Consider the following 25,649-nt stretch of genomic DNA (forward strand, 5'->3'; position numbering starts at 1 on the left):
GCGCGCGCCGCGCGGGCAGGGCGGGGCCTGGCACGCGCCCGCCACGCGCCTCTCGCTCCACACCTGTGTGCAAGACAGACAAAGACAAAGCTCCCCCGTGTAGCCTACGAAAGATTCATACGAAGGGTCGACATGGCGCCCCTAAAAAGAGGAGATGGGGTGCCCAAAGCAATGCCTGGTCGTCTTTGTCTCCCCAGTGGTGATATCGGTTACAGACCGCACTGGTCCTGGGAGGAATCCCAGTTCAATGATTTCTCACTGTTGGCCGTGAGTAGGAATCAAACTCGGACCTCTGCAGGGTTCTTAGCGCAGCGCTAACCACTGCGCCACCGCTCACCCCGCACACATACTCACGCACACACATGCATTATCATAACAAACACACACGCGGTCACACCCTAATGCTGAAGCACCCATCTTACAGGTGTCACACACTCCTTCTCTGCAGGGGGTCCCCCCACTCCCTCCGCCCCCCTTCATCCCTCCCCAAACCCCCTCCTCCCCCCGCCCCCCCTGTGGAGGTCGCGCGCTTAAAACGCGCGCGCGCGGCACGTGCTGCTCAATGCACGCGCCTTCGTGCACGCGCATCATCAGCAACATCATCAGCAGCATCAACATCAGCAACATCATCAGCAGCATCAACATCAGCGGGGAAAATCAGCAGCAGCATCGCTACAATCATCACCATCAATACAATCGGTAGTTTTAGTACCGTCCACACCGTCAGGATCATAGTTACCATCAACACATACTCCCCATCAATATCATCATCACCACTATCATCATCATCATCCCCTCCCAGTATCACCACCATCTTATCATCGCCCATGGAGCTAGCAAGGCCAATGCTCTGGTTGCAGGGTCTCGACGAGACCTGGATCAAGCCAGGAGTTGACAGCTGGTGCCGAGGAGGAGAGGAGGAAGCGTGGTCCCGAGGAGGAGAGGAGGAGACGTGGGAGACAGGAGGGAGCTGGGATTCACCCAGCCAGGAGTCTCCGGGGAGCGCGGGACACGGGGACGAGGTAGGCGAGGGCATCTCAGGGCTCTGGGGGCCTCGAAAAGGGTCGAGGTGGTGATCACCTCTCATCTCACCTCAACCCACGCGTCTCGCCTCACCCCTCACCTCGACTAAACTGGCACCTCAGCCTTCACAACAACTCTCACCTAGACCCGCGCCTCTCGTCTGACCCCCGTCACCACAAACCTCATAGCGTGCATTGGGATCTAGGGATGAAATGCGCTTTGCAAATTCTAGATTTGAAGCTTTCGTGACTGCAAGGATTCATGCTGTTAGGTTTTTTCGGTAAAGTCACGTAGGTAAAAAAAAATTAAATTAAAAGTTAATAAAAGTAATAATGGAAATAAAATAATAAATCACGACGTTTCGGAGGCAACACAAGTCTCCGCCATCAGGTGGGACCGTCACAGCTAAAATTACTGCATCAAGTTATTAACTTTTAATTTTATTTTTTACCTACGCTTTGCAAATGTAAAGCATTATTAGGCGAGGGGCGTGAAACCACGCACCGGGGAAGATGACTGTTGATATCAACACACATCATCTTGATCGTCAATTAGCTGCGCACTAATTAACTGGATACTTATCATCTGAGCGCGCATTAGCTCACCACGAATCATAATTTCACCACTGAATAGCCGATCACCAATTGGCTGGTTCCCCATTCGTTCACTAATTATGATCTCTGATAACCTCTCCGCGTGTTCAGGAATCAGAGGACGCCAGAGGAAAGAGAAGAGGTGGATCTCCTCCCTTGCAGCGCCAGAGAGGAGGAGACAATGGGCCCGACGGTGGAGGAGACATTGGGCTTTGTGGTGGAGGAGGAGACAATGGGCTTTGTGGTGGAGGAGGAGACATTGGGCCCCACCACGGAGAAGTCCATGGTCCCCACCATGGAGGCGGAGACCATGGGCCCCACTGTGGAGGAGAGGACACGAGCTTCCTCCTTGGAGGAGCAGACATTGGGTTCTGTGATGGAGAGGCCACTGGGCTCTGTGGTCGAAATTGGAGACACTGGGCTCCACCATGGAGGAGACACTGAGTCCCCACCGTGGAGGTGGAGACAAGAGGCACCACCGTGGAGGAGGAGACACTGAGCCCCACCGTGGAGGTGAAGACAATGGGCCCCACCGTGGAGGAGGAGAGACTGGAGGTGGAGGATCATCAGGACCTCGGGCGAGCGGGCTTCCGAGGGGCGGGGCTCACAGCCCCCGCGGGGGCGGAGGGGCGGGGCGCCCCGAGCGGCGCGCGGCGGCCAACGCGCGCGAGCGACGACGCATGCGCGGTCTCAACGAGGCGTTCGAGCTGCTGAGGGGGGTGGTCCCCCGCGCGGGTGGGGGCGGAGCCAATGGGGGCGGGGCTTCGTCGCACCCCTCCCCCCCCTCAGGGGGTGGGGGCTCGTGCGGCCGGAAGTTATCCAAGCACGAGACGCTGCAGGTGGCGCTGCTCTACATCGCGGCGCTGAGCGACGCGCTCGCGCAGGGGGGCGGGGCCGAAGGTCAGGGGGCGGGGCCAGCTTGATTAAAGAGGGCGTGGCCAGGCTGACAGTGGGCGGGGCTACAAGTATATAAGGGTCGGGGAGGGGGGTGGGGGTGTCATTAGTGTCGGGGTCAGGTGGTGCAGCTGGTGGTGCATCTACCGGTCATCTTGGTCAGCCAACCCATGGCAACCTGCTGGGTCTGTCCCGAGACCTCCTGTCAGCGAGCCTTTGACACTTCACGTGGTTTCCTCTGTGCCAGGCCAAGTGCACCTGGCCTGGCACAGGCGCCGTGGTGACGGCCACCGTCACTTCAGTGGCGGTATTGGGCCCCGGGGCTTTGTGGGTGGTCGTGGGTTGTGGTGGGGGCTCGGATAAAGTAGGGGGGGCTATGTTGGGGTCAGTACGCAATGGGCATATCGCTATGGAGGGTGGGGCTGGTGCTGGGTAGGCGGGGCTATTGTGGAGTGGGCTGAGCTCTGGGTCTCGTGGAGTCGCTCGGTTTGAAATTTCGCGCGCGTGCGGCGGAGCTGAGGGGTGTGACGAGGGGGGAGGAGTGTGACGAGGGGGGAGGGGTGGGACGAGGGGGGCAGAGACCGCCCCACTCGACTTACCCCCGCGTGGTTTCTTGAAGCTTCGGAAAACTGCAAGAGGCGACGTTTCGGGCAATGGCCCTTTTCCACGCACGCGCTCGCGCAGGCGCGCCGCCGCCCGCCGACTTGCCATGCCCGATGTTTTGAATGAGAAACCGAAATAAATTTGTATATTTTTGTGATGGTCGCGTTCTGTGTGGTTACACCATCACAGCACACGGCGGGTGTGGGGATGGCGGTGGTGGTTGGTGGTGGTGGTGGTTGTTGTTGTTGTTGTGAGGTGGTGTTGATGCGGTGTTTGTAGCGGTCGTGTTAATAATGGTGTGGTGGTGGTGGTGTTCGTGGTTGTGTGGTGATGTTAGTGGTTGTGGTGGTGGTGTCATGGGGGGGGGGGGGTGGTAGGTGGTGGTGAGTGCGACGCGTTACGAAACCAACGACCCAAGTTCGATTGCCGCTCACGGCCGCCAAAACCAAGCGGCGTTCACATGAACAGGTCCTGGGCCTCACTTAGGTAGACTCGGCCTCAAATGAGTACCTTGTGCGGTGTGTGAAACGTCCCCACTGGAGAGACAAAGGCGGCCGGGCGTGGTGCTGACCACCTATCCCATCGTGTGCCGTGCCGGCCTTCATATCTATGTTGAACTTCTTTTGCACCGTACGTAGCCAATCGTGCTAATAGGTGCTCGCTAACAGCACTTGCCCCATCCGCTGGAGCCGATTAGACCCCGACACAGCAGCCCCCTCCTCGTTAGCGGTGATTGTGTTGAGTTTATTGTCCTTATACCGCGCCTCCGATTAGCACGGTGGACTACGTACGGTGCGAAAGAAGCTCAACACCCCGTACAGACATACACACAACACCCCAACAAAACACCACACCCCCACCACACACCCTCCACACCCCCATCACGCCACCACACCTTCACCACGCCACCACACCACCACACCCCCACCACACCTCCACCACACTCCACCACACCTCCATCACCCCTCCACCCCCACCACACTCCACCTCTCCCCCACCACACCTCCACCACACCCACACCACCACACCCCCACCACCCCACCACACCTCCACCCCCCACCACACCCCCACACCCCCACACCACCACACCCCCACCACACCACCCCCCACACCACCCCCACCACACCATCACATCTCCATCCCCACCACAACCACACCCCCACCACACCCCCACTACACCCCCACCACACCCCCACCACACCACCACCACCACCACACCCCCACCACCTCTCCACCACCCCGCACCACACCCCCACCACACCCCCACCACACCCCCACTACACCCCGACCACACCCCCACCATACCCCCACCACACCACCACACCCCCACACCACCACCACACCACCCCCCACCACACCCCCACCACACCACCACACCACCACACCCCCACCACACCACCACCACCACCCCACCACCACCACCTCACCACCACCACCCCACCACCACCACCCACCACCACCACACCCACACACCACCACCCCAACCACGCCAACTCCACTCATCGCGGTGCGACATCGCCCCCTGGCGGCCAAGACGACCTCTCCCCCCCCCCCACTCACAAAGACAAAGATCTCCCGTGTAGCCTTCACAGACTGTTAGGGCAAATGCTGTTAGTGAGCAGCACCTGTACGATGAGTCAGCACCCGCCCGATCACCTTTGTTTACCCCAGTAGCCAGCACCATGCGCGAAGAAGTTTACACACCACACAAGATGCTGATTTGAGACTCAGTCGACCTAGGGGAGGCCCAGAACACGTTCGGATAATAATGAATCACCGGTGTTGGCCGTGAGCGGGAATCCACAGACTCTTTCACACACTACGAACACACAAACCCATGAATACACTAACACGTAACACACTAACACGCCCATTAACACACTAACATCTGCATTAACACACTGACACGCTAATGAACACACTAACACGCCCATTAACGCACTAACATCTGCATTAACACACTGACACGCTAATTAACACACTAACACGCCCATTAACACACTAACACGTCCATTAACACACTAACATCTGCATTAACACACTGACACGCTAATTAACACACTAACACGCCCATTAACACACTAACACGCCCATTAACGCACTAACATCTGCATTAACACACTGTCACGCTAATTAACACACTAACAGCCCATTAACGCACTGACATCTGCATTAACACACTGACACGCTAATTAACACACTAACACGCCTATTAACGCACTAACATCTGCATTAACACACTGACACGCTAATTAACACACTAACACGCCCATTAACACACTAACACGCCCATTAACACACTAACACGCCCATTAACGCACTAACATCTGCATTAACACACTGTCACGCTAATTAACACACTAACACGCCCATTAACACACTAACATCTGCATTAACACACTGACACACTAATTAACACACTACAACGCCCATTAACGCACTAACACGCCCATTAACACTCTAACATCTGCATTAACACACTGACACACTAATTCACACACTACAACGCCCATTAACACACTAACACGCCCATTAACGGACTAACATCTGCATTAACACACTGACACGCTAATTAACACACTAACACGCCAATTAACACACTAACATCTGCATTAACACACTGACACACTAATTCACACACTACAACGCCCATTAACACACTAACACGCCCATTAACGCACTAACATCTGCATTAACACACTGGCACGCTAATTGACACACTAACACGCCCATTAACACACTAACATCTGCATTGACACACTAATTCACACACTACAACGCCCATTAACACACTAACACGCCCATTAACGCACTAACATCTGCATTAACACACTGGCACGCTAATTAACACAATGACACGCCCATTAACGCACTAACACACTCACATACGCATGAACACACTAACATAGTCACATACTCATTAACACGCGCCAAACATTCGAAACATCTAACGCCTCGTGTCTACTCAACACTCCAAACAAAACCCCTCCACTCACCCCACACTACACACTTACACACCCCCCCACACAACCAACAACCCCCATTACAACACACTACACACCATAAACACACACACTACACACCATAAACACACACCCCATACACTATAAACACACACACACCACGTACATACAGCACACAAGGACAACCCAACGCACCACACCACCCACACACACAGACACCAAATTAGAAAGGCCACTCAATTATATCCACCCGCGCGCCATATCCACTACACACAACACACAAACACCCCACAAACAACAACACCCCCAACACACACCGACACACACACCACCCTGCCCCCCCCACCCCTCATACAAATATAGCGGCCTCTACAAATAGCGGCGACTCCATCCCCCCCCAGAGACCCCCTCCTCCCCTCCTACCCCCTGTGTTCCCCCGCTCCCCCCTCCCCCTCTGTTCTCTTCTCCCTTCCCTCTGTGTTCCCCCTCGCACACCCCCCCCCCCCCCGTGTCCCCCTTCTCCCCCCATCGCCCCCACACCCCCGTGTCCCCCTTCTCCCCCCCCTCGCCTCCCCTCTCCCCGTGTCCCCCTTCTCCCCCCTCCCCCGTGTCCCCCTTCTCCCCCCCCATCGCCCCCCCCCCCGTGTTCCCCTTCTCCCCCCTCCCCCGTGTCCCCCTTCTCCCCCCTCCCCTGTGTCCCCCTTATCTCTCCCACTCGCCCACCCCCCGTGTCCCCCTCTGTTCCCCTTCTCCCCCCTCGCCCCCCCCGTGTCCCCCTGTGTTCCCCTTCTCTCCCCCTCGCCCACCCCACGTGTCCCCCTTCTCTCTCCCCCTCGCACCCCCCCCCTCCCCCGTGTCCCCCTCTGTTCCCCTTGTCCCCCCCCCTCACCCACCCCCGCGTGTCCCCCTGTGTTCCCTTCTCTCCCCCTCGCCCCCCCCCCCGTGTCCCCCTGTGTTCCCCTTCTCTCCCCCTCGCCCACCCCCCATCTCCCCCGTCTCTCTCCCCCTCGCCCCCCCCCCCGTGTCCCCCTCGCCCACCCCCGTGTCCCCCTCTGTCCCCCTTCTCTCCCCCTCCCTCCACGTGTAATTGCCTCCCTCTCTGTCTCGCTGCAGCTCCCGTTGAGTCTCTCTCCTTTTTGCGTGGGGAGTGCAGCTCGCGACGCCACGAGGTGAGTGAGGGGTGAGTGAGGGGGTGAGTGAGGGGTGAGTGTGTGTGTGAGTGAGGGGTGAGTGTGTGTGTGAGTGAGTGAGGGATGAGTGGGTGAGTGAGTGAGTGAGGGGGTGAGTGGGTGAATGAGGGGTGAGTGAGGGGTGTGTGAGTGTGTGAGTGAGGGGTGAGTGGGTGAGTGAGTGTGTGAGGGGGTGAGTGAGGGGTGAGTGGGTGAGTGAGGGGTGAGTGTGTGAGTGATGGGGTGAGTGTGTGAGTGAGGAGGTGAGTGGGTGTGAGTGAGGGGTGAGTGAGTGAGGGGGTGAGTGGGTGAGTGAGGGGGTGAGTGGGTGAGTGAGTGAGTGTGTGAGTCAGGGGGTGAGTGAGGGGTGAGTGAGGGTGTGTGAGTGTGTGAGTGAGGGGTGAGTGGGTGAGTGAATGTGTGAGGGGGTGAGTGGGTGTGTGAGTGAGGGGGTTAGTGAAGGGGTGAGTGTGTGAGTGAAGAGGTGAGGGGTGAGTGAGGGGGTGAGTGTGTGAGTGAGGGGGTGAGTGTGTGAGGGGTGAATGGGTGAGTGAGGGTTGAGTGTGTGGGTGAGTGTGTGAGTGAGGGGTGAGTGAGTGAATGAGTGAGGGGGTGAGTGGGTGAGTGAGGGGGTGAGTGAGGGGTGAGTGTGTGAGTGAGGGGTGAGTGTGTGAGTGAGGGGTGAATGTGTGAGTGAGTGTGTGAGTGAGAGGTGAGTGGGTGAGTGAGGGGGTGAGTGGGTGAGTGAGATGTGAGTGAGGGGAGAGGGGGTGAGTGAGGGGTGAGTGTGTGAGTGAGGGGTGAGTGTGTGAGTGAGGGGGTGAGTGGGTGAGTGAGGGGGTGAGTGGGTGAGTGAGTGTGTGAGTGAGGGGTGAGTGTGTGAGTGTGTGAGTGAGGGGTGAGTGTGTGAGAGGTGACTGAGGGGGTGACTGTGTGACTGAGCGGGTGAGTGTGTGAGTGAGAGGGTGACTGAGGGGGTGACTGTGTGACTGAGGGGGTGAGTGTGTGAGTGAGGGGGTGAGTGAGGGGTGAGTGAGTGAGTGAGGGCTGAGTGAGGGGTGAGTGTGTGAGTGAGGGGTGAGTGTGTGAGTGAGGAGGATGAGTGTGCGAGTGAGTGAGTGTGTGAGTGAGGGGTGAGTGTGTGAGGAGGTGAGTGTGCGAGTGAGGGGTGAGTGTGTGAGGGAGGGGTGAGTGGGTGAGGGAGGGGTGAGTGGGTGAGTGAGGGGGTCTGTGAGGGGGTGAGTGTGTGAGGGGTGTGTGAGTGAGGGGTGAGTGAGTGAGTGGTGAATGAGGGGTGAGTGAGGGTGAGTGTGTGAGTGAGGGGATGAGTGTGTGGGTGAGGGGGTGAGTGTGTGAGTGAGGGGTGAGTGTATGAGGGAGGGGGTGAGGGGTGAGTGTGTGAGTGAGGGGTAAGTGTGTGAGTAAGGGGTGAGTGAGGGGGTGAATGGGTGAGTGAGGGGTGAGTGTGTGAGTGAGGGGGTGAGGGGTGAGTGGGTGAGTGAGGGGTGAGTGAAGGGGTGAGTGTGTGAGTGAGGAGGTGAGGGGTGAGTGAGGGGGTGAGTGTGTGAGTGAGGGGGTGAGTGTGTGAGGGGTTAGTGGGTGAGTGAGGGGTGAGTGTGTGTGTGAGTGTGTGAGTGAGGGGTGAGTGAGTGAATGAGTGAGGGGGTGAGTGGGTGAGTGAGGGGGTGAGTGAGGGGTGAGTGTGTGAGGGAGGGGTGAGTGTGTGAGTGAGGGGTGAATGTGTGAGTGAGTGTGTGAGTGAGAGGTGAGTGGGTGAGTGAGGGGGTGAGTGGGTGAGTGAGATGTAAGTGAGGGGAGAGGGGGTGAGTGAGGGGTGAGTGTGTGAGTGAGGGGTGAGTGTGTGAGTGAGGGGGTGAGTGGGTGAGTGAGGGGGTGAGTGGGTGAGTGAGTGTGTGAGTGAGGGGTGAGTGTGTGAGTGAGAGGTGACTGAGGGAGTGACTGTGTGACTGAGGGGGTGAGTATGTGAGTGAGAGGGTGAGTGTGTGAGTGAGGGGGTGAGTGTGTGAGTGAGAGGGTGACTGAGGGGGTGACTGTGTGACTGAGGGGGTGAGTGTGTGAGTGAGGGGGTGAGTGTGTGAGTGAGGGGGTGAGTGAGTGAGGGGGTGAGTGAGTGAGTGTGTGAGTGAGGGGGTGAGTGTGCGAGTGAGGGGTGAGTGTGCGAGTGAGTGAGTATGTGAGTGAGTGTGTGTGTGAGTGAGGGGTGAGTGTGTGAGTGAGGAGGTGTGTGTGCGAGTGAGGGGTGAGTGTGTGAGGGAGGGGTGAGTGGATGAGGGAGGGGTGAGTGGGTGAGTGAGGGTGTCTGTGAGGGGGTGAGTGAGGGGGTGAGTGTGTGAGGGGTGTGTGAGTGAGGGGTGAATGAGGGGTGAGTGAGAGGTGAGTGTGTGAGTGAGGGGATGAGTGTGTGGGTGAGGGGGTGAGTGTGTGAGTGAGGGGTGAGTGTATGAGGGAGGGGTGAGGGGTGAGTGTGTGAGTGAGGGGTAAGTGTGTGAGTGAGGGGTGAGTGAGGGGGTGAGTGGGTGAGTGAGGGGTGAGTGTGTGAGTGAGGGGGTGAGGTGTGAGTGGGTGAGTGAGGGGTGAGTGAGTGAGTGAGGGCTGAGTGAGGGGTGAGTGTGTGAGTGAGGGGATGAGTGTGTGGGTGAGGAGTGAGTGTGTGAGTGAGGGGTGAGTGTATGAGGGAGGGGGTGAGGGGTGAGTGTGTGAGTGCGGGGTAAGTGTGTGAGTGAGGGGTGAGTGAGGGGGTGAGTGAGGGGGTGAGTGAGGGGGTGAGTGTGTGAGGGAGGGGGTGAGGGGTGAGTGTGTGAGTGAGGGGGTCAGTGTGTGAGGGGTGAGTGTGTGAGTGTTTGGGTGAGTAAGTGGTGAGTGTGTGAGTGAGGGGTGAGTGTGAGTTAGGGGGTGAGTGAGGGGGTGAGTGTGTGAGTGCATCAGCCAGTCATCTCGGTCATCTTAGTCAGTCGACCCGTGGCACCTGGGTCTGCCCCGTGACCTCCTGCCAGCGGGCGTTCGACACGTCACGTGGCCTCAAGGTGCACTTGGCCTGGCACAAGCGTCGTGGTGACGTCACTGCCACTTAGTGGCGAATGGCGGTTGTTGTGTGAGTGAGTGTGTGAGTGAGTGAGTGGGTGAGTGAGTGGGTGAGGGGTGAGTGTATGAGTGAGGGGGTGAGTGGGTGAGTGGGTGAATGTGTGAGGAGGTGAGGGGGTGAGTGGGTAAATGTGTGAGGAGGTGAGTGGGTGAGTTTTTGAGGGGGTGAGTGGGTGAGTGTGTGTGTGAGGGGTAAGTGAGGAGGTGAGTGGGGGAGTGAGGGGGTGAGTGTGTGAGTGAGGGGGTGAGGGGTGAGTGGGTGAGTGAGGGGTGAGTGAGGGGGTGAGTGAGGGGTGAGTGAGGGGTGAGTGAGGGGTCAGTGAGAGGTGAGTGAGGGGTGAGTGAGGGGGTGAGTGTGTGAGTGAGGGGGTGAGGGGTGAGTGGGTGAGTGAGGGGTGAGTGAGTGAGTGAAGGTTGTGAGTAAAAGTATGAGTCAGGAAGTGAGTAAGGGTCTTTGTGGGGTGTTTGTGAGTGAAGGAGTGAGGGGTGGTGATGTGGTTGTGAGTGAGGAGGTGAGTGAGGAGGTGATTTGGTGTGAGTGACGGTGTGAATATGATAAACGTGTGGTGAGCATGATGTCTGGTGAGTGTGTGGTATGGTGAGTGTTTTATGTAAGTTGAGGTTTGTTGATGGTGAGTGTGGTAGTGATCATGGTGAGTGTGTGTAAGTTGAGGTTTGTTGGTGGTAAGTGTGGCAGTGATCATGGTGAGTGTATGTAAGTTGAGGTTTGTTGATGGTGAGTGGTAGTGATCATGGTGAGTGTGGTAAGTTGAGGTTTGTGGTGGGTGTGAGTGTGGTAGTGATCATGGTGAGTGTGTGTAAGTTGAGGTTTGTTGTGGTGAGTGTGTGGTGAGTCATGGTGAGTGTTGTAAGTTGATGTTTGTGTGGGAGTGTGGTAGTGATCATGGTGAGTGTGGGTAAGTTGAGGTTTGTTGTGGTGAGTGTGATGGTGAGTATGGTGAGTGTGTGTAAGTTGAGGTTGTTGGTGGTGAGTGTGGTAGTGATCATGGTGAGTGTGTGTAAGTTGAGGTTTGTTGATGGTGAGTGTGGTAGTGATCATGGTGAGTGTGTGTAAGTTGAGGTTTGTTAATGGTGAGTGTGATGGTGAGTATGGTGAGTGTGTGTAAGTTGAGGTTTGTTGATGGTGAGTGTGGTAGTGATCATGGTGAGTGTGTGTAAGTTGATGCTTGTTGGTGGTGAGTGTGGTAGTGATCATGGTGAGTGTGTGTAAGTTGAGGTTTGTTGATGGTGAGTGTGGTAGTGATCATGGTGAGTGTGTGTAAGTTGAGGTTTGTTGGTGGTGAGTGTGGTAGTGATCATGGTGAGTGTGTGTAAGTTGAGGTTTGTTGATGGTGAGTGTGATGGTGAGTATGGTGAGTGTGTGTAAGTTGAGGTTTGTTGGTGGTGAGTGTGGTAGTGATCATGGTGAGTGTGTGTAAGTTGAGGTTTGTTGATGGTGAGTGTGGTAGTGATCATGGTGAGTGTGTGTAAGTTGAGGTTTGTTGGTGGTGAGTGTGGTAGTGATCATGGTGAGTGTGTGTAAGTTGAGGTTTGTTGATGGTGAGTGTGGTAGTGATCATGGTGAGTGTGTGTAAGTTGAGGTTTGTTGGTGGTGAGTGTGGTAGTGATCATGGTGAGTGTTTGTAAGTTGAGCTTTGTTGGTGGTGAGTGTGGTAGTGATCATGGTGAGTGTGTGTAAGTTGAGGTTTGTTAATGGTGAGTGTGATGGTGAGTATGGTGAGTGTGTGTAAGTTGAGATTTGTTGATGGTGAGTGTGGTAGTGATCATGGTGAGTGTGTGTAAGTTGATGCTTGTTGGTGGTGAGTGTGGTAGTGATCATGGTGAGTGTGTGTAAGTTGAGGTTTGTTGATGGTGAGTGTGGTAGTGATCATGGTGAGTGTGTGTAAGTTGAGGTTTGTTGCTGGTGAGTGTGGTAGTGATCATGGTGAGTGTGTGTAAGTTGAGGTTTGTTGATGGTGAGTGTGATGGTGAGTATGGTGAGTGTGTGTAAGTTGAGGTTTGTTGGTGGTAAGTGTGGTAGTGATCATGGTGAGTGTGTGTAAGTTGAGGTTTGTTGATGGTGAGTGTGGTAGTGATCATGGTGAGTGTGTGTAAGTTGAGGTTTGTTGGTGGTGAGTGTGGTAGTGATCATGGTGAGTGTGTGTAAGTTGAGGTTTGTTGATGGTGAGTGTGGTAGTGATCATGGTGAGTGTGTGTAAGTTGAGGTTTGTTAATGGTGAGTGTGATGGTGAGTATGGTGAGTGTGTGTAAGTTGAGGTTTGTTGATGGTGAGTGTGGTAGTGATCATGGTGAGTGTGTGTAAGTTGATGCTTGTTGGTGGTGAGTGTGGTAGTGATCATGGTGAGTGTGTGTAAGTTGAGGTTTGTTGATGGTGAGTGTGGTAGTGATCATGGTGAGTGTGTGTAAGTTGAGGTTTGTTGGTGGTGAGTGTGGTAGTGATCATGGTGAGTGTTTGTAAGTTGAGGTTTGTTGGTGGTGAGTGTGGTAGTGATCATGGTGAGTGTGTGTAAGTTGAGGTTTGTTGATGGTGATTGTGATGGTGAGTATGGTGAGTGTGTGTAAGTTGAGGTTTGTTGCTGGTGAGTGTGGTAGTGATCATGGTGAGTGTGTGTAAGTTGAGGTTTGTTGGTGGTGAGTGTGGTGGTGAGTATGGTGAGTGTGTGTAAGTTGAGGTTTGTTGGTGGTGAGTGTGGTAGTGATCATGGTGAGTGTGTGTAAGTTGAGGTTTGTTGCTGGTGAGTGTGGTAGTGATCATGGGGAGTATGGTGTGTGTAAGTTGAGGTTTGTTGGTGGTGAGTGTTGGTGGTGAGTGTGGTGGTGAGTATGGTGAGTGTTGATGGTGAGTGTTGGTGGTGAGTATGGTGTGTGTAAGTCGAGCTTTGTTGCTGGTGAGTGTTGCTGGTGAGTGTGTTTGTGTAGTCAGGCCGTTCCCCAATTAGCTTGGCCTTCTGACCCTTCCCATAAATCTCACATCCCTTGTGTGTGTGTGTGTGCGGAGTCTGTGCAGCGATGGAAGAGTAACACGGAGGCGACTGAGCGTGCTGATCACGAGCAGCGTGTTTGCTGGGGAGGGAAACACAGCGAGATGTTTGCCCGCATCCCATCAGATTGTTGTATTTTTCCTGCGTAAATTATCACCTGGTAGTCCTCAACACGGCAGGAGGAGGAATCTACGAGTGGAGTTCACGGCAATGGTGACCGTGATGCTCGTAGCGAGAGAAGAGTGACTGGCTGCCAGATCAAAAGTTTATCGGGTGCAGCAGTGGATATAGTTCTGCTGTGTGCAGCAGTGATAGTGCTGCTGTGTGCAGCAGTGATAGTGTTGCTGTGTGCAGCAGTGATAGTGCTGCTGTGTGCAGCAGTGATAGTGTTGCTGGTGCAGCAGTGATAGTGTTGCTGGTGCAGCAGGGGTGATGGAGGGGGAGGAGTGTTACACCGGGGAGGATCATGAAGGATGTGAATCTCGTGTCCAGGCAGGTCTCGCTTTGTGCAGCGCGGTAGAACGCCGATTCGTTCCAGCGCTCTTCGACCTGGAGAACATTTTCCCCAACAAGTTGAAGACTTTAAACAATCTACTAAGCGCTTAGGGGCCGTCCATAAATGACGTCACGCACCAAGAGGTGGAGGGGCGGGTGGGGTCAGACATTTGTGACGATGTGTGACGAGAGGCGGGGGGTTGAGAAACGTGACGTCACATCAAAATGCGAAACTTTAAATAAATATAGACAACACGTTCTACTTAATTAAATAGACTTTTTCATAAATGTTTTCTCCTACAACATCAGAGTGCAGCGGCACATTAAATACGCACTACAATGACAATAGTTTAAAGCGATTTTAAGCATGTTTTATTTTGGGGGGGGGGGGGCAGAGCTTTGTGACGTCATATTTGAGGGGGGGGGTCTGACTTTTGTGACGTCGTGTGACGAAGGCGGGGGGGGGGGTCAAAAATCGTCCAAAATCGCGTGACGTCATTTATGGACGTCCCCTTACGAGTAAGACACATGCAGCAGCGGTGGTCGACTAAACGTAACCACGCCCATCATTCGCTCAGCCAATGAGAGCGGCCTACGCTCTTTAGCCAATCAGATTTCACCCCCACCCGCGCGATTCGATGATCAGGATTCGTCGTCACGATTACATTAATTTTTTAGTTTAAATCTCCTTTTAACATTTTCAATGCCAAGGCGACAACAACTCACGAGACCAGAAAAGAGTCTCAGGCCCCACCTACAATAAACCTCACTACAGAAATGTTGACCGAGGGCGTCACTAAGGCCATCACGTGGGTTCCTGGGGAGCTCTTCTCTGAGAGTGACGTGGACTGGGAAGGGGCATCAACTCCTCCGACCTCGTCCCCCCACCGCGGGCCTTGTAGGGCGAGTACGGTAGAAGGCACTTGTGACTGCAGTCCATAATATTCTAGATTTGAAGCTTTCGTGACTGCAAGGATTCATATTTTTAGGTTTTTTCGGTAAAGTCACGTAGGTAAAAACAATTTATTAAAATTAATGAAAGTTAAATTAAAATAAAATTAAAATCACGACGTTTTGGAGGCAACACAAGCCTCCGTCTTCAGGTGGAACCGTCACAGCACGACTGCTGCATCAAGTGAGAGAAATTCCAAGAACACAGTCCTTGTATATATACTGGTTGAGGGTGGGAGGAGCCATTGTGAGGTTCGGTGCGGCTGAAACACACTGCTAGGAATGAGCCTTATTTTACTTCTATTAATTTTCATTTTATTTTTTTTACCTACGTGACTTTACCGAAAAAAACCTATGAATATCAGTGCATAATACTTGCTGATGTTATATCAAAGAATACATTGTATTCACTTCATCATGTTTACTATCTGTCTCGTTATTATTAGCGCGCTGACCGATACCCCATAATTAAGCCCACAAAAATTGCTCTTGCGTCAAAAATAACGCCGTCGCGCGCACATCCCCCATACATGCAATGATATAATGGCCCCTTTTAGCGCTGATTGTATTAGCGTTCACTTGTCCAGGAACGCATGTTGGGCACGAAGCCAGGTCTGCCTGCATTCTTTGTACTGTTTGTGTGTGTGTACTATGTGGGTGGGCTGTGTCCCATTGCCCCCATGTCTCCATGTCTCCATGTCCCCGCATCCCTGTGGCTCATATGCCCATGTCCCTGTGTCCCCATTACCCAATGTCACCGCATCCCCACATACAATATCCTTGTGCTTTCGTATCTCCTTGTTCCTACATCTTAGGATGGATCCACTGCCCCTGAGGGAGACGCCCACTCTCTCCACGCTCTTCCAGGAGACGCTCCCCCCTCCTCCCGGTTACCACGGCGACGACCTGGTCCCCCCGCCTCCCGGTTACTGTGGCAATGATCCTGCCCCGCCTCCTCCCGATTACCACGGCGATGACACAAACTTGCCGCCTCCTCCCAGCTACCAGGGGGAGCCCCTGCCCCCGCCTCCCGGCTACCACGGCGACGAGCTGCCCCCCCCGCCTCCCGGTTACCAAGGAGACAACTCAGCCCTGCCTCTCCAGGATCACCACGGCGATGTCGCCTTCCCCCCACCTCCCGAATACGTCGTCGATGAAGGCATCGTCGTCGACACACATCCGCCGGGGTATCCTGACGGACCCCTCTCCGAGGGTCACGGGGTTCCTGGGGTTTCCTTTCAGGACCCGCTGAGCTCCTTCCTCAGCGGCGAGCAGCTGGAGCGGAGCGTGTGCCTCGCGCGCCGCGCAATCACCAGCACATCGGGCGGGGCGACCGCGGCGGCAAGCCCGCCCATCGGCGGATTTGCTGCATCACCCGGACGAGCCCCCAGTTTTGTCGGGGAGCTCTGGGGAGACGGTTCGGACGCCGAGGGGTGCGATTCGGGGACCGGGTTCCGGAGCGAGGAGCCCCCAACGCCTCCAGAGAGCTGGGACACGAGGTCGGACACGGCATCACTCTCGTCGTTTGTGGAGAGCCTTGTGCTGGAGAAGCCCTTCTCGACGGCCGGGGCTGGAACCGGCGCCGCCACCGGGGGGCTGCATGACGGAGCCGGGGAGGCGTCCAGGCGAGCGCCGGGCCATGGTAACAATGGCCACGGAAACAATGGCCACTAAAACAATAGGTCACAGTAAGAATGGCCACGGAAACAATGACTATAGTAACAATGGCCATGGTAACAATGGCCTGGGTAACAATGGCCATGGTAACAATGGAAACCTAACAATGACCATGCTAACAATGGGCAAGGTAACAATGACCATGGAAACAATGGGCATGGAAACAATAGCCACGGTAATAATGACCCAGGTAATAATGGCCACCGTAACAATGGCCAAGGTAACAATACCCGCGATAACAATGAGCAAGGTAACAATGACCACGGAAACAATGGCCACGGTTACAATGGACAAGATAACGATGCCACGGAAACAATGATTCGGGTAACAATGGGCAGTGTAACAATGGATACGTAACATGTCCACGATAACAATGGCCACGATAACAATGGCCACGATAACAATGGCCACGGTAACAATGACCACAGAAACAATAGAGGTATTACGTGTACAGGTTGGAGTGGGATATGATAAGCAACTAGGAGGTTGTAACTAGGAGGAGGAGGTAGCGATAAGTGGGACTCGAGAGCAAAGTGGGGGAGGAGAGCCGTTCACTGTGAGTGAGTGAGCAAGTGGTTAGGTGGCTAAGTAGCCTGGTGAATATCTATAGACTATCTGTTTCAGAGACAATGCATATATGATCAGAGCATGTTTGTTTGCACGTTCACCACAAGTCAGTGCAGTTATGCAGACTTGATTCCTTGTAAAAAGGTCTCTAGTGTTTGAACATCTTAACATCTAAATTTTGATTTTGAGCTTTCGTGACTGTAGGGATTCATAGTCTTGGTTCTTTCGGTAAAGTCACGTAGAAGGGAAATAATAAAATAATATTAATATAAAACAATGTTTAATTGCCAAAAAGGGCAACACCTATTCTTGATTTTCATAATTTGATACTGTCAAAAAGGTCCCATGATATCTGTAGACTAACATAGAGGCCCATAGACTCAGGTAGAGGCCCATAGACTCAGGTAGAGGCCCATAGACTCAGGTAGAGGTATTTAAGCGGGTGAGAGTGGCGAGCGCGGTAAGAGTGGTTAGGGTGGTGAGGATGCTAATGATTGTATCGCCATGCCGCCCCCCCTTCCCCCAGCCCCCTCTTTCACACAGAGGCTACGCAGCTGTCGAGTAAGCGAGGGGTCACAGGTCGTCATGGAGTGTCACGTGACTGGTGACCCCACACCAACAGTCAGGTGACACAACACTCACCGCCCACTCAGCACCACTCAGACACACACTTGGCCACTTGCTCCCAAAACGAGTATCCACATGTGAGAGAGCGCGTGTGTGGGGAGCAGTATAAGCCTCAACAGACTGCAGGGGGCATGTGGTGTGAGCGAGACGCACCTATGAAGTCGGACACGGGTGGGTGGTCAGCACCATGTCCGGCCGCCTTTCTCATCCAAGTTGTGAAGTTGACACGCCACACACCGGGTACTGATTTTGAGTCGACCTCGAGGTGGAGGACGAGTTTTCAGATAATTGTCACTGGCGTTAGTAGCCGTGAGCGCGAATCGAACTCAGGTCACCAGGTCAGTAGCGCAGCGTGCTAACTTCGACGCCACCGCTCCCCATACAAAGACCCACAGACACACTTCCACACAACGACACGCTCATACACAGAGACACTGTCACACACACAGACACACCCCCACACAACGACACGCTCATACACAGAGACACTGTCACACACACAGACACACCCCCAGACAACGACACGCTCATACACAGAGACACTGTCACACACACAGACAGGCTCCCACACAACGACACGCGCATACACAGAGACACTGTCACACACAGACACACCCCCACACAACGACACACCCCTACACAACGACACGCTCCCACACAGAGACACTGTCACACACACAGACACGCTCCTACACAACGACACGCTCATACACAGAGACACTGTCACACACACAGACACGCTCCCACACAACGACACGCTCATACAGAGAGACAAATAGACAAAGATCCCCCGTATAGCCTTAACAGACTGTTGGGGCAAGTGCATTTAGCGAGCGCCTACGAAGGCCGACAGCGCACGAGAAGATGGATGGCCAAGCACCACGCCCGGCCGCCTTTGTCTCCCCAGGGGCGGAGTTTACACACCGCACCAGGTACTCATTTGAGGCTGAGTCGAGCTAGGGGAGGCCCAGGACCGGTTCAAATAATCGTCACTGGTGTTTTCCGTGAGCGGGAATCGAACCCGTGTCGCCAGGTTCGCAGTGCAGCGCGCAAACCGCTACACTACCGCTCCCAACGCAGACACACACACAGACACACACACACAGACACACACACAGACACACACACACAGACACACACACACAGACACACACACACACACAGACACACACACACACAGACACACACACACACACAGACACACACACAGATAGACACACACACACATACACACAGACACACACACAGATAGACACACACACAGAGATAGACACACACACACACATACACACAGACACACACACACAGACACACACACACAGACACACACACACAGACACACACACACAGACACACACACACAGACACACAGACACACAGACACACACACAGACACACACACACACAGACACACACACAGATAGACACACACACAGATAGACACACACACAGACACACACACAGACACACACACACAGACACACACACACAGACACACACACACACACATACACACAGACACACAGACACACACACACAGACACACACACACACAGACACACACACAGATAGACACACACACAGATAGACACACACACAAAGATAGACACACACAGACCCACACACACACAGACACACACACACAGACACACACACACAGACACACACACACACAGACACACACAGACACACACACACACAGACACACACACACAGACACACACAGACACACACACAGACACACAGACCCCCCCCCCCCCAGGGTTCGTCTATTTTTGAGTTGCTCTGGGCTGCACCTGTCCCTCCCCCACCTCCATCCCCCAACCCCGCCCCTCCATCCCCCAACCCCGCCCCTCCACCAACCCACCCTCCAAACAGCCACATGGAAACCCACACTCACTCACCAACTCATCCTCACACTCACCCACTCACACTCCTCACTCACACTCCTCCTCACACTCACCCACCCACACTCACACTCCTCATCCCCACACTCACTCCCACTCACCCACTCACACTCACCCACTCACCCACTCACACTCACCCACTCACCCACTCACACTCACTCCTCATCCCCACACTCACTCCCACTCACACACTCATCCACTCACCCACTCACCCACTCACACTCACTCCTCATCCCCACACTCACTCCCACTCACACTCACCCACTCACCCACACACACTCACTCTTCATCCCCACACTCACTCCCACTCACCCACTCACACTCACCCACCCACTCACACTCACTCCTCATCCCCACACTCACTCACACTCCTCACACTCCTTATACTCTCACTCACCCACTCACACTCACTCACACTCCTCCTCATCCTCACACTCACTCCCACTCATCCACTCACCCACTCACCCACTCACACTCACTCCTCATCCCCATACTCACTCCCACTCACCCACTCACACTCACTCCTCATCCTCACACTCACTCCCACTCACCCACTCACCCACTCACCCACTCACACTCCTCCTCACACTCACACTCACCCACTCACACTCACTAACTCACACTCACCCACTCACACTCACTAACTCACACTCACCCACTCACACTCACTAACTCACACTCACCCACTCACACTCACTAACTCACACTCACCCACTCACACTCACTAACTCACACCCACTCACACTCCTCATCCTCACACTCTCTCACACTCCTCACACTCACTGGCAACAAAACTGACACCTTTTGCAAGGAATCATGTTTCTGTCTCTGGTGTGGACCAATCAGTTTCAAGGACAATGCATAAAATATCAGAGTATTGTTTTTTGTTTGCATTTGACTGCAAGTATTGTGGTTAATGTAAACATGATTCCTTGCAAAAGGTGTCAGTTTTATTGCCAGAAAAAGGGGAAAACCCCTATTAGATTTGTAGGGAATTTGTCAGCAGTGGGGGATATGGTGAGGCCGATGCCAGTTCCACTGGGTGTGGGGGTTTAGCTCGGGGAGGAAACGAGAGAACGCGGAGAAAACCTACACAGAATTCGGGGAGAATATTTCGATTTAAAGCTTTCGTGACTGCAGGGATTCATATTCTTGGTTCTTTCGGTAACGTCACGTAGAAGGGAAATAATACAATAATAAAAATATCATCATCAGGTGTGATGATTGCTTGTGTTGCAATCGAAACGTCGTGAGAATGTTATTGTTTTATATTTTAATTATTTTATTATTTCCCTTCTACGTGACTTTACCAAAAGAACAAAGAACAGGGGGAGAAAACATAAACTCCAAAGATCCCGCGTGTAGCCTTATCATCGATGAGGAGCTGTGTGGACAGCATCACGCCCAGCCACCTTTGTCTCTCCAGTAGTCGTTTGAGGCTGAGTCGACCTAGGGGAGGCCCAAGACCGGTTCAAATAATCGTCACTGGTGTTGGTCGTGAGAGGGAATAGAACTCGGGTGGCCGGGTTCACAGCGCGACTCTCACTCTGCAGAGCAGAGGGGGGCGGCGGGGGGGTGGGAGAGAGAACGCGCCAAATCCACACAGAGAGAGGAGACACACGGATTGGGAATCGAACCCGGGGTGCCACGGCAGAGGTCGCAAACGCGTTTTGATTCCTTACTCGTACCCGTACCCGGCCGCACCAGGGTCGCAAATGGGTACCCGTACCCGGCCGGGTACGGGTAGCCGTTTCCTACCCGTACCCTACCCGAAATGAGTGACAAACGGTTACTCACCAGTGACTCACGGCCTACCCGTACCCGTACCCGGCCGCACCAGGGTCGCAAACGGGTACCCATACCCGTACCTGGCCGGGTACCCATACCCGTACCTGGCCGGGTACGGGTAGCCGGGTATTGGGTAGGGTACGGGTATCGGGTACCCGGTTGCGACCTCTGTGCCACGGTGGCGAGACGTAAACGACTTCGCCTGGTGTACAGGGGTTCGCGGGTCCGATCACAACCACGGCGCCGACTGTAAATCTGCAGTTTGCATGTACACTCTGTCCGTGGTGGTCGCGTGGATTTTTCTCCGCGTATGTCCCTCCACATTTAGAAGAATGAACATCACGCGTTCAGAGTGTTTGGGCTGCTACACATTTACATGCGGTGGCCAGGGGATCCCGTCTGAAAAACGAGCGATGTCGCTCAGTGGAGCCTTACGGGGTAAAATAAAATTTTAAAAAATGTAACCCGTAAAAACAAAGTTTTTCACTATAAATCCTTTATATGCGTGGCGGCTAGAGTCCTCTCGTCCTCTGGCTTGAGATGGCTGCCACCTATGGGTCAGATGATTGGCTGCCACCATTAAGCAATTGATAATTAAATATATTTTAAAAAATTCCTAAAAAGTGTAAAATTTTGGAAAATAATTTTCACGAAAATACATTGTCACACACAACGAGTCTGTGTGAAAAATGTCAGCTCGATTGGATCACGGGAAGTGGGTTAAAAAACGACCGAAAGATTTGCACGGTCGTAAGCGCGCAAGCAAGCAAGTGAACTTAATATAAAGCATTTAAAAATCGGCAAATTTGGAGTTTTTGGAGGTTGACCGCTGCTTAGCCTTTGTGTTGCACGCCCCTCCACCGCCCCCAAACGTCACCGCCCCGACGTCAACTCCACGTCGCCTCCACGCCTGTTGCAGCTGGACCTGCGAGGACTCGTGCGTCCTGCCGCCCGGGGTCGTGACCTCGGTGCGGGGGGCCGTGACCTCTGCGGACGGGGCCGTGACCTCTGTGGGTCACGTGCTGGAGGTGGCGGCGGCGCGAGCGGCGCTGCATTCGGCGCGATACTCGTGCGTCGCCCGGAACCGGCACGGAAGCGCCACCACCTCGGCCGTGCTCACCCTCACCGCCGGTGCTCACCCACACTCACCCACACTCACCCACACTCACCCTCACCGCCGGTGCTCACCCTCACTCACCCACACTCACCCACACTCACCCACACTCACCCTCGCTCACACACACTCACCCACACTCACCCTCACTCACACACAGTCACCCACACTCACCCTCACCGCCGGTGCTCACCCACACTCACCCACACTCACCCACACTCACCCTCGCTCACACACACACCCACACTCACCCTCACCGCCGGTGCTCACCCACACTCACCTACACTCACTCACACTCACCCTCGCTCACACACACTCACCCACACTCACCCTCACCGCCGGTGCTCACCCTCACTCACCCACACTCACTCTCACCGCCGGTGCTCACCCTCACTCACCCTCACTCACCCTTACTCACCCTCGCTCACACACACTCACCCTCACTGCCGGTGCTCACCCACACTCACCCACACTCACCCACACTCACCCTTGCTCACACACATTCACCCACACTCACCGCCGGTGCTCACCCACACTCACCCACACTCACCCACACTCACCCTCGCTCACACACACACCCACACTCACCCTCACCGCCGGTGCTCACCCACACTCACCTACACTCACCCACACTCACCCTCGCTCACACACACTCACCCACACTCACCCTCACCGCCGGTGCTCACCCTCACTCACCCACACTCACTCTCACCGCCGGTGCTCACCCTCACTCACCCTCACTCACCCTCACTCACCCTCGCTCACACACACTCACCCTCACTGCCGGTGCTCACCCACACTCACCCACACTCACCCACACTCACCCTCGCTCACACACACTCACCCTCACTGCCGGTGCTCACCCACACTCACCCACACTCACCCACACTCACCCTTGCTCACACACATTCACCCACACTCACCGCCGGTGCTCACCCACACTCACCCACACTCACCCACACTCACCCTCGCTCACACACACACCCACACTCACCCTCACCGCCGGTGCTCACCCACACTCACCTACACTCACCCACACTCACCCTCGCTCACACACACTCACCCACACTCACCCTCACCGCCGGTGCTCACCCTCACTCACCCACACTCACTCTCACCGCCGGTGCTCACCCTCACTCACCCTCACTCACCCTCACTCACCCTCGCTCACACACACTCACCCTCACTGCCGGTGCTCACCCACACTCACCCACACTCACCCACACTCACCCTCGCTCACACACACTCACCCACACTCACCCTCACCGCGGGTGCTCACCCACACTCACCCACCCTCACCCACACTCACCCTCGCTCACACACACACCCACACTCACCCTCACCGCCGGTGCTCCCCCACACTCACCTACACTCACCCACACTCACCCTCGCTCACACACACTCACCCACACTCACTCTCACCGCCGGTGCTCACCCTCACTCACCCACACTCACTCTCACCGCCGGTGCTCACCCTCACTCACCCTCACTCACCCTCACTCACCCTCGCTCACACACACTCACCCTCACTGCCGGTGCTCACCCACACTCACCCACACTCACCCTCGCTCACACACACTCACCCACACTCACCCTCACCGCCGGTGCTCACCCACACTCACCCACACTCACCCACACTCACCCTCGCTCACACACACTCACCCACACTCACCCTCACCGCCGGTGCTCACCCTCACTCACCCACACTCACTCTCACCGCCGGTGCTCACCCTCACTCACCCTCACTCACCCTCACTCACCATCGCTCACACACACTCACCCTCACTGCCGGTGCTCACCCACACTCACCCACACTCACCCACACTCACCCTTGCTCACACACATTCACCCACACTCACCGCCGGTGCTCACCCACACTCACCCACACTCACCCACACTCACCCTCGCTCACACACACACCCACACTCACCCTCACCGCCGGTGCTCACCCACACTCACCTACACTCACCCACACTCACCCTCGCTCACACACACTCACCCACACTCACCCTCACCGCCGGTGCTCACCCTCACTCACCCACACTCACTCTCACCGCCGGTGCTCACCCTCACTCACCCTCACTCACCCTCACTCACCCTCGCTCACACACACTCACCCTCACTGCCGGTGCTCACCCACACTCACCCACACTCACCCACACTCACCCTCGCTCACACACACTCACCCACACTCACCCTCACCGCCGGTGCTCACCCACACTCACCCACCCTCACCCACACTCACCCTCGCTCACACACACACCCACACTCACCCTCACCGCCGGTGCTCACCCACACTCACCTACACTCACCCACACTCACCCTCGCTCACACACACTCACCCACACTCACCCTCACCGCCGGTGCTCACCCTCACTCACCCACACTCACTCTCACCGCCGGTGCTCACCCTCACTCACCCTCACTCACCCTCACTCACCCTCGCTCACACACACTCACCCTCACTGCCGGTGCTCACCCACACTCACCCACACTCACCCTCGCTCACACACACTCACCCACACTCACCCTCACCGCCGGTGCTCACCCACACTCACCCACACTCACCCACACTCACCCTCGCTCACACACACTCACCCACACTCACCCTCACCGCCGGTGCTCACCCACACTCACCCACACTCACCCACACTCACCCTCGCTCACACACACTCACCCACACTCACCCTCACCGCCGGTGCTCACCCTCACTCACCCACACTCACTCTCACCGCCGGTGCTCACCCTCACTCACCCTCACTCACCCTCACTCACCCTCGCTCACACACACTCACCCTCACTGCCGGTGCTCACCCACACTCACCCACACTCACCCACACTCACCCTCGCTCACACACACTCACCCACACTCACCCTCACCGCCGGTGCTCACCCACACTCACCCACCCTCACCCACACTCACCCTCGCTCACACACACACCCACACTCACCCTCACCGCCGGTGCTCCCCCACACTCACCTACACTCACCCACACTCACCCTCGCTCACACACACTCACCCACACTCACTCTCACCGCCGGTGCTCACCCTCACTCACCCACACTCACTCTCACCGCCGGTGCTCACCCTCACTCACCCTCACTCACCCTCACTCACCCTCGCTCACACACACTCACCCTCACTGCCGGTGCTCACCCACACTCACCCACACT

General features: G+C 55.3%; 1 protein-coding gene and 1 pseudogene across 1 annotated transcript in view; both read left to right on the top strand.

Moving 5' to 3' along the window:
* The first annotated feature begins 574 nt into the window (after positions 1-574).
* LOC133341597 (uncharacterized) lies at positions 575-2,539 on the top strand (annotated as a pseudogene).
* A 4,593-nt stretch (positions 2,540-7,132) lies between these two features.
* LOC133342121 (myopalladin-like) overlaps positions 7,133-25,649 on the top strand; it is a 44,042-nt gene continuing 25,525 nt past the window's right edge. Inside the window, exons 1-4 of the mRNA XM_061551072.1 lie at positions 7,133-7,245; positions 15,611-16,437; positions 17,566-17,665; positions 22,281-22,492. Coding sequence (XP_061407056.1) covers positions 15,612-16,437; positions 17,566-17,665; positions 22,281-22,492 — 1,138 coding nt within the window. The 5' untranslated portion in view covers positions 7,133-7,245; position 15,611. The remainder of the gene's footprint in view (positions 7,246-15,610; positions 16,438-17,565; positions 17,666-22,280; positions 22,493-25,649) is intronic.

The sequence above is a fragment of the Lethenteron reissneri genome, chromosome 2, assembly GCF_015708825.2.
Source record: "Lethenteron reissneri isolate LAM-NWPU_2019-01 chromosome 2, ASM1570882v1, whole genome shotgun sequence".
NCBI lineage: Eukaryota > Metazoa > Chordata > Hyperoartia > Petromyzontiformes > Petromyzontidae > Lethenteron > Lethenteron reissneri.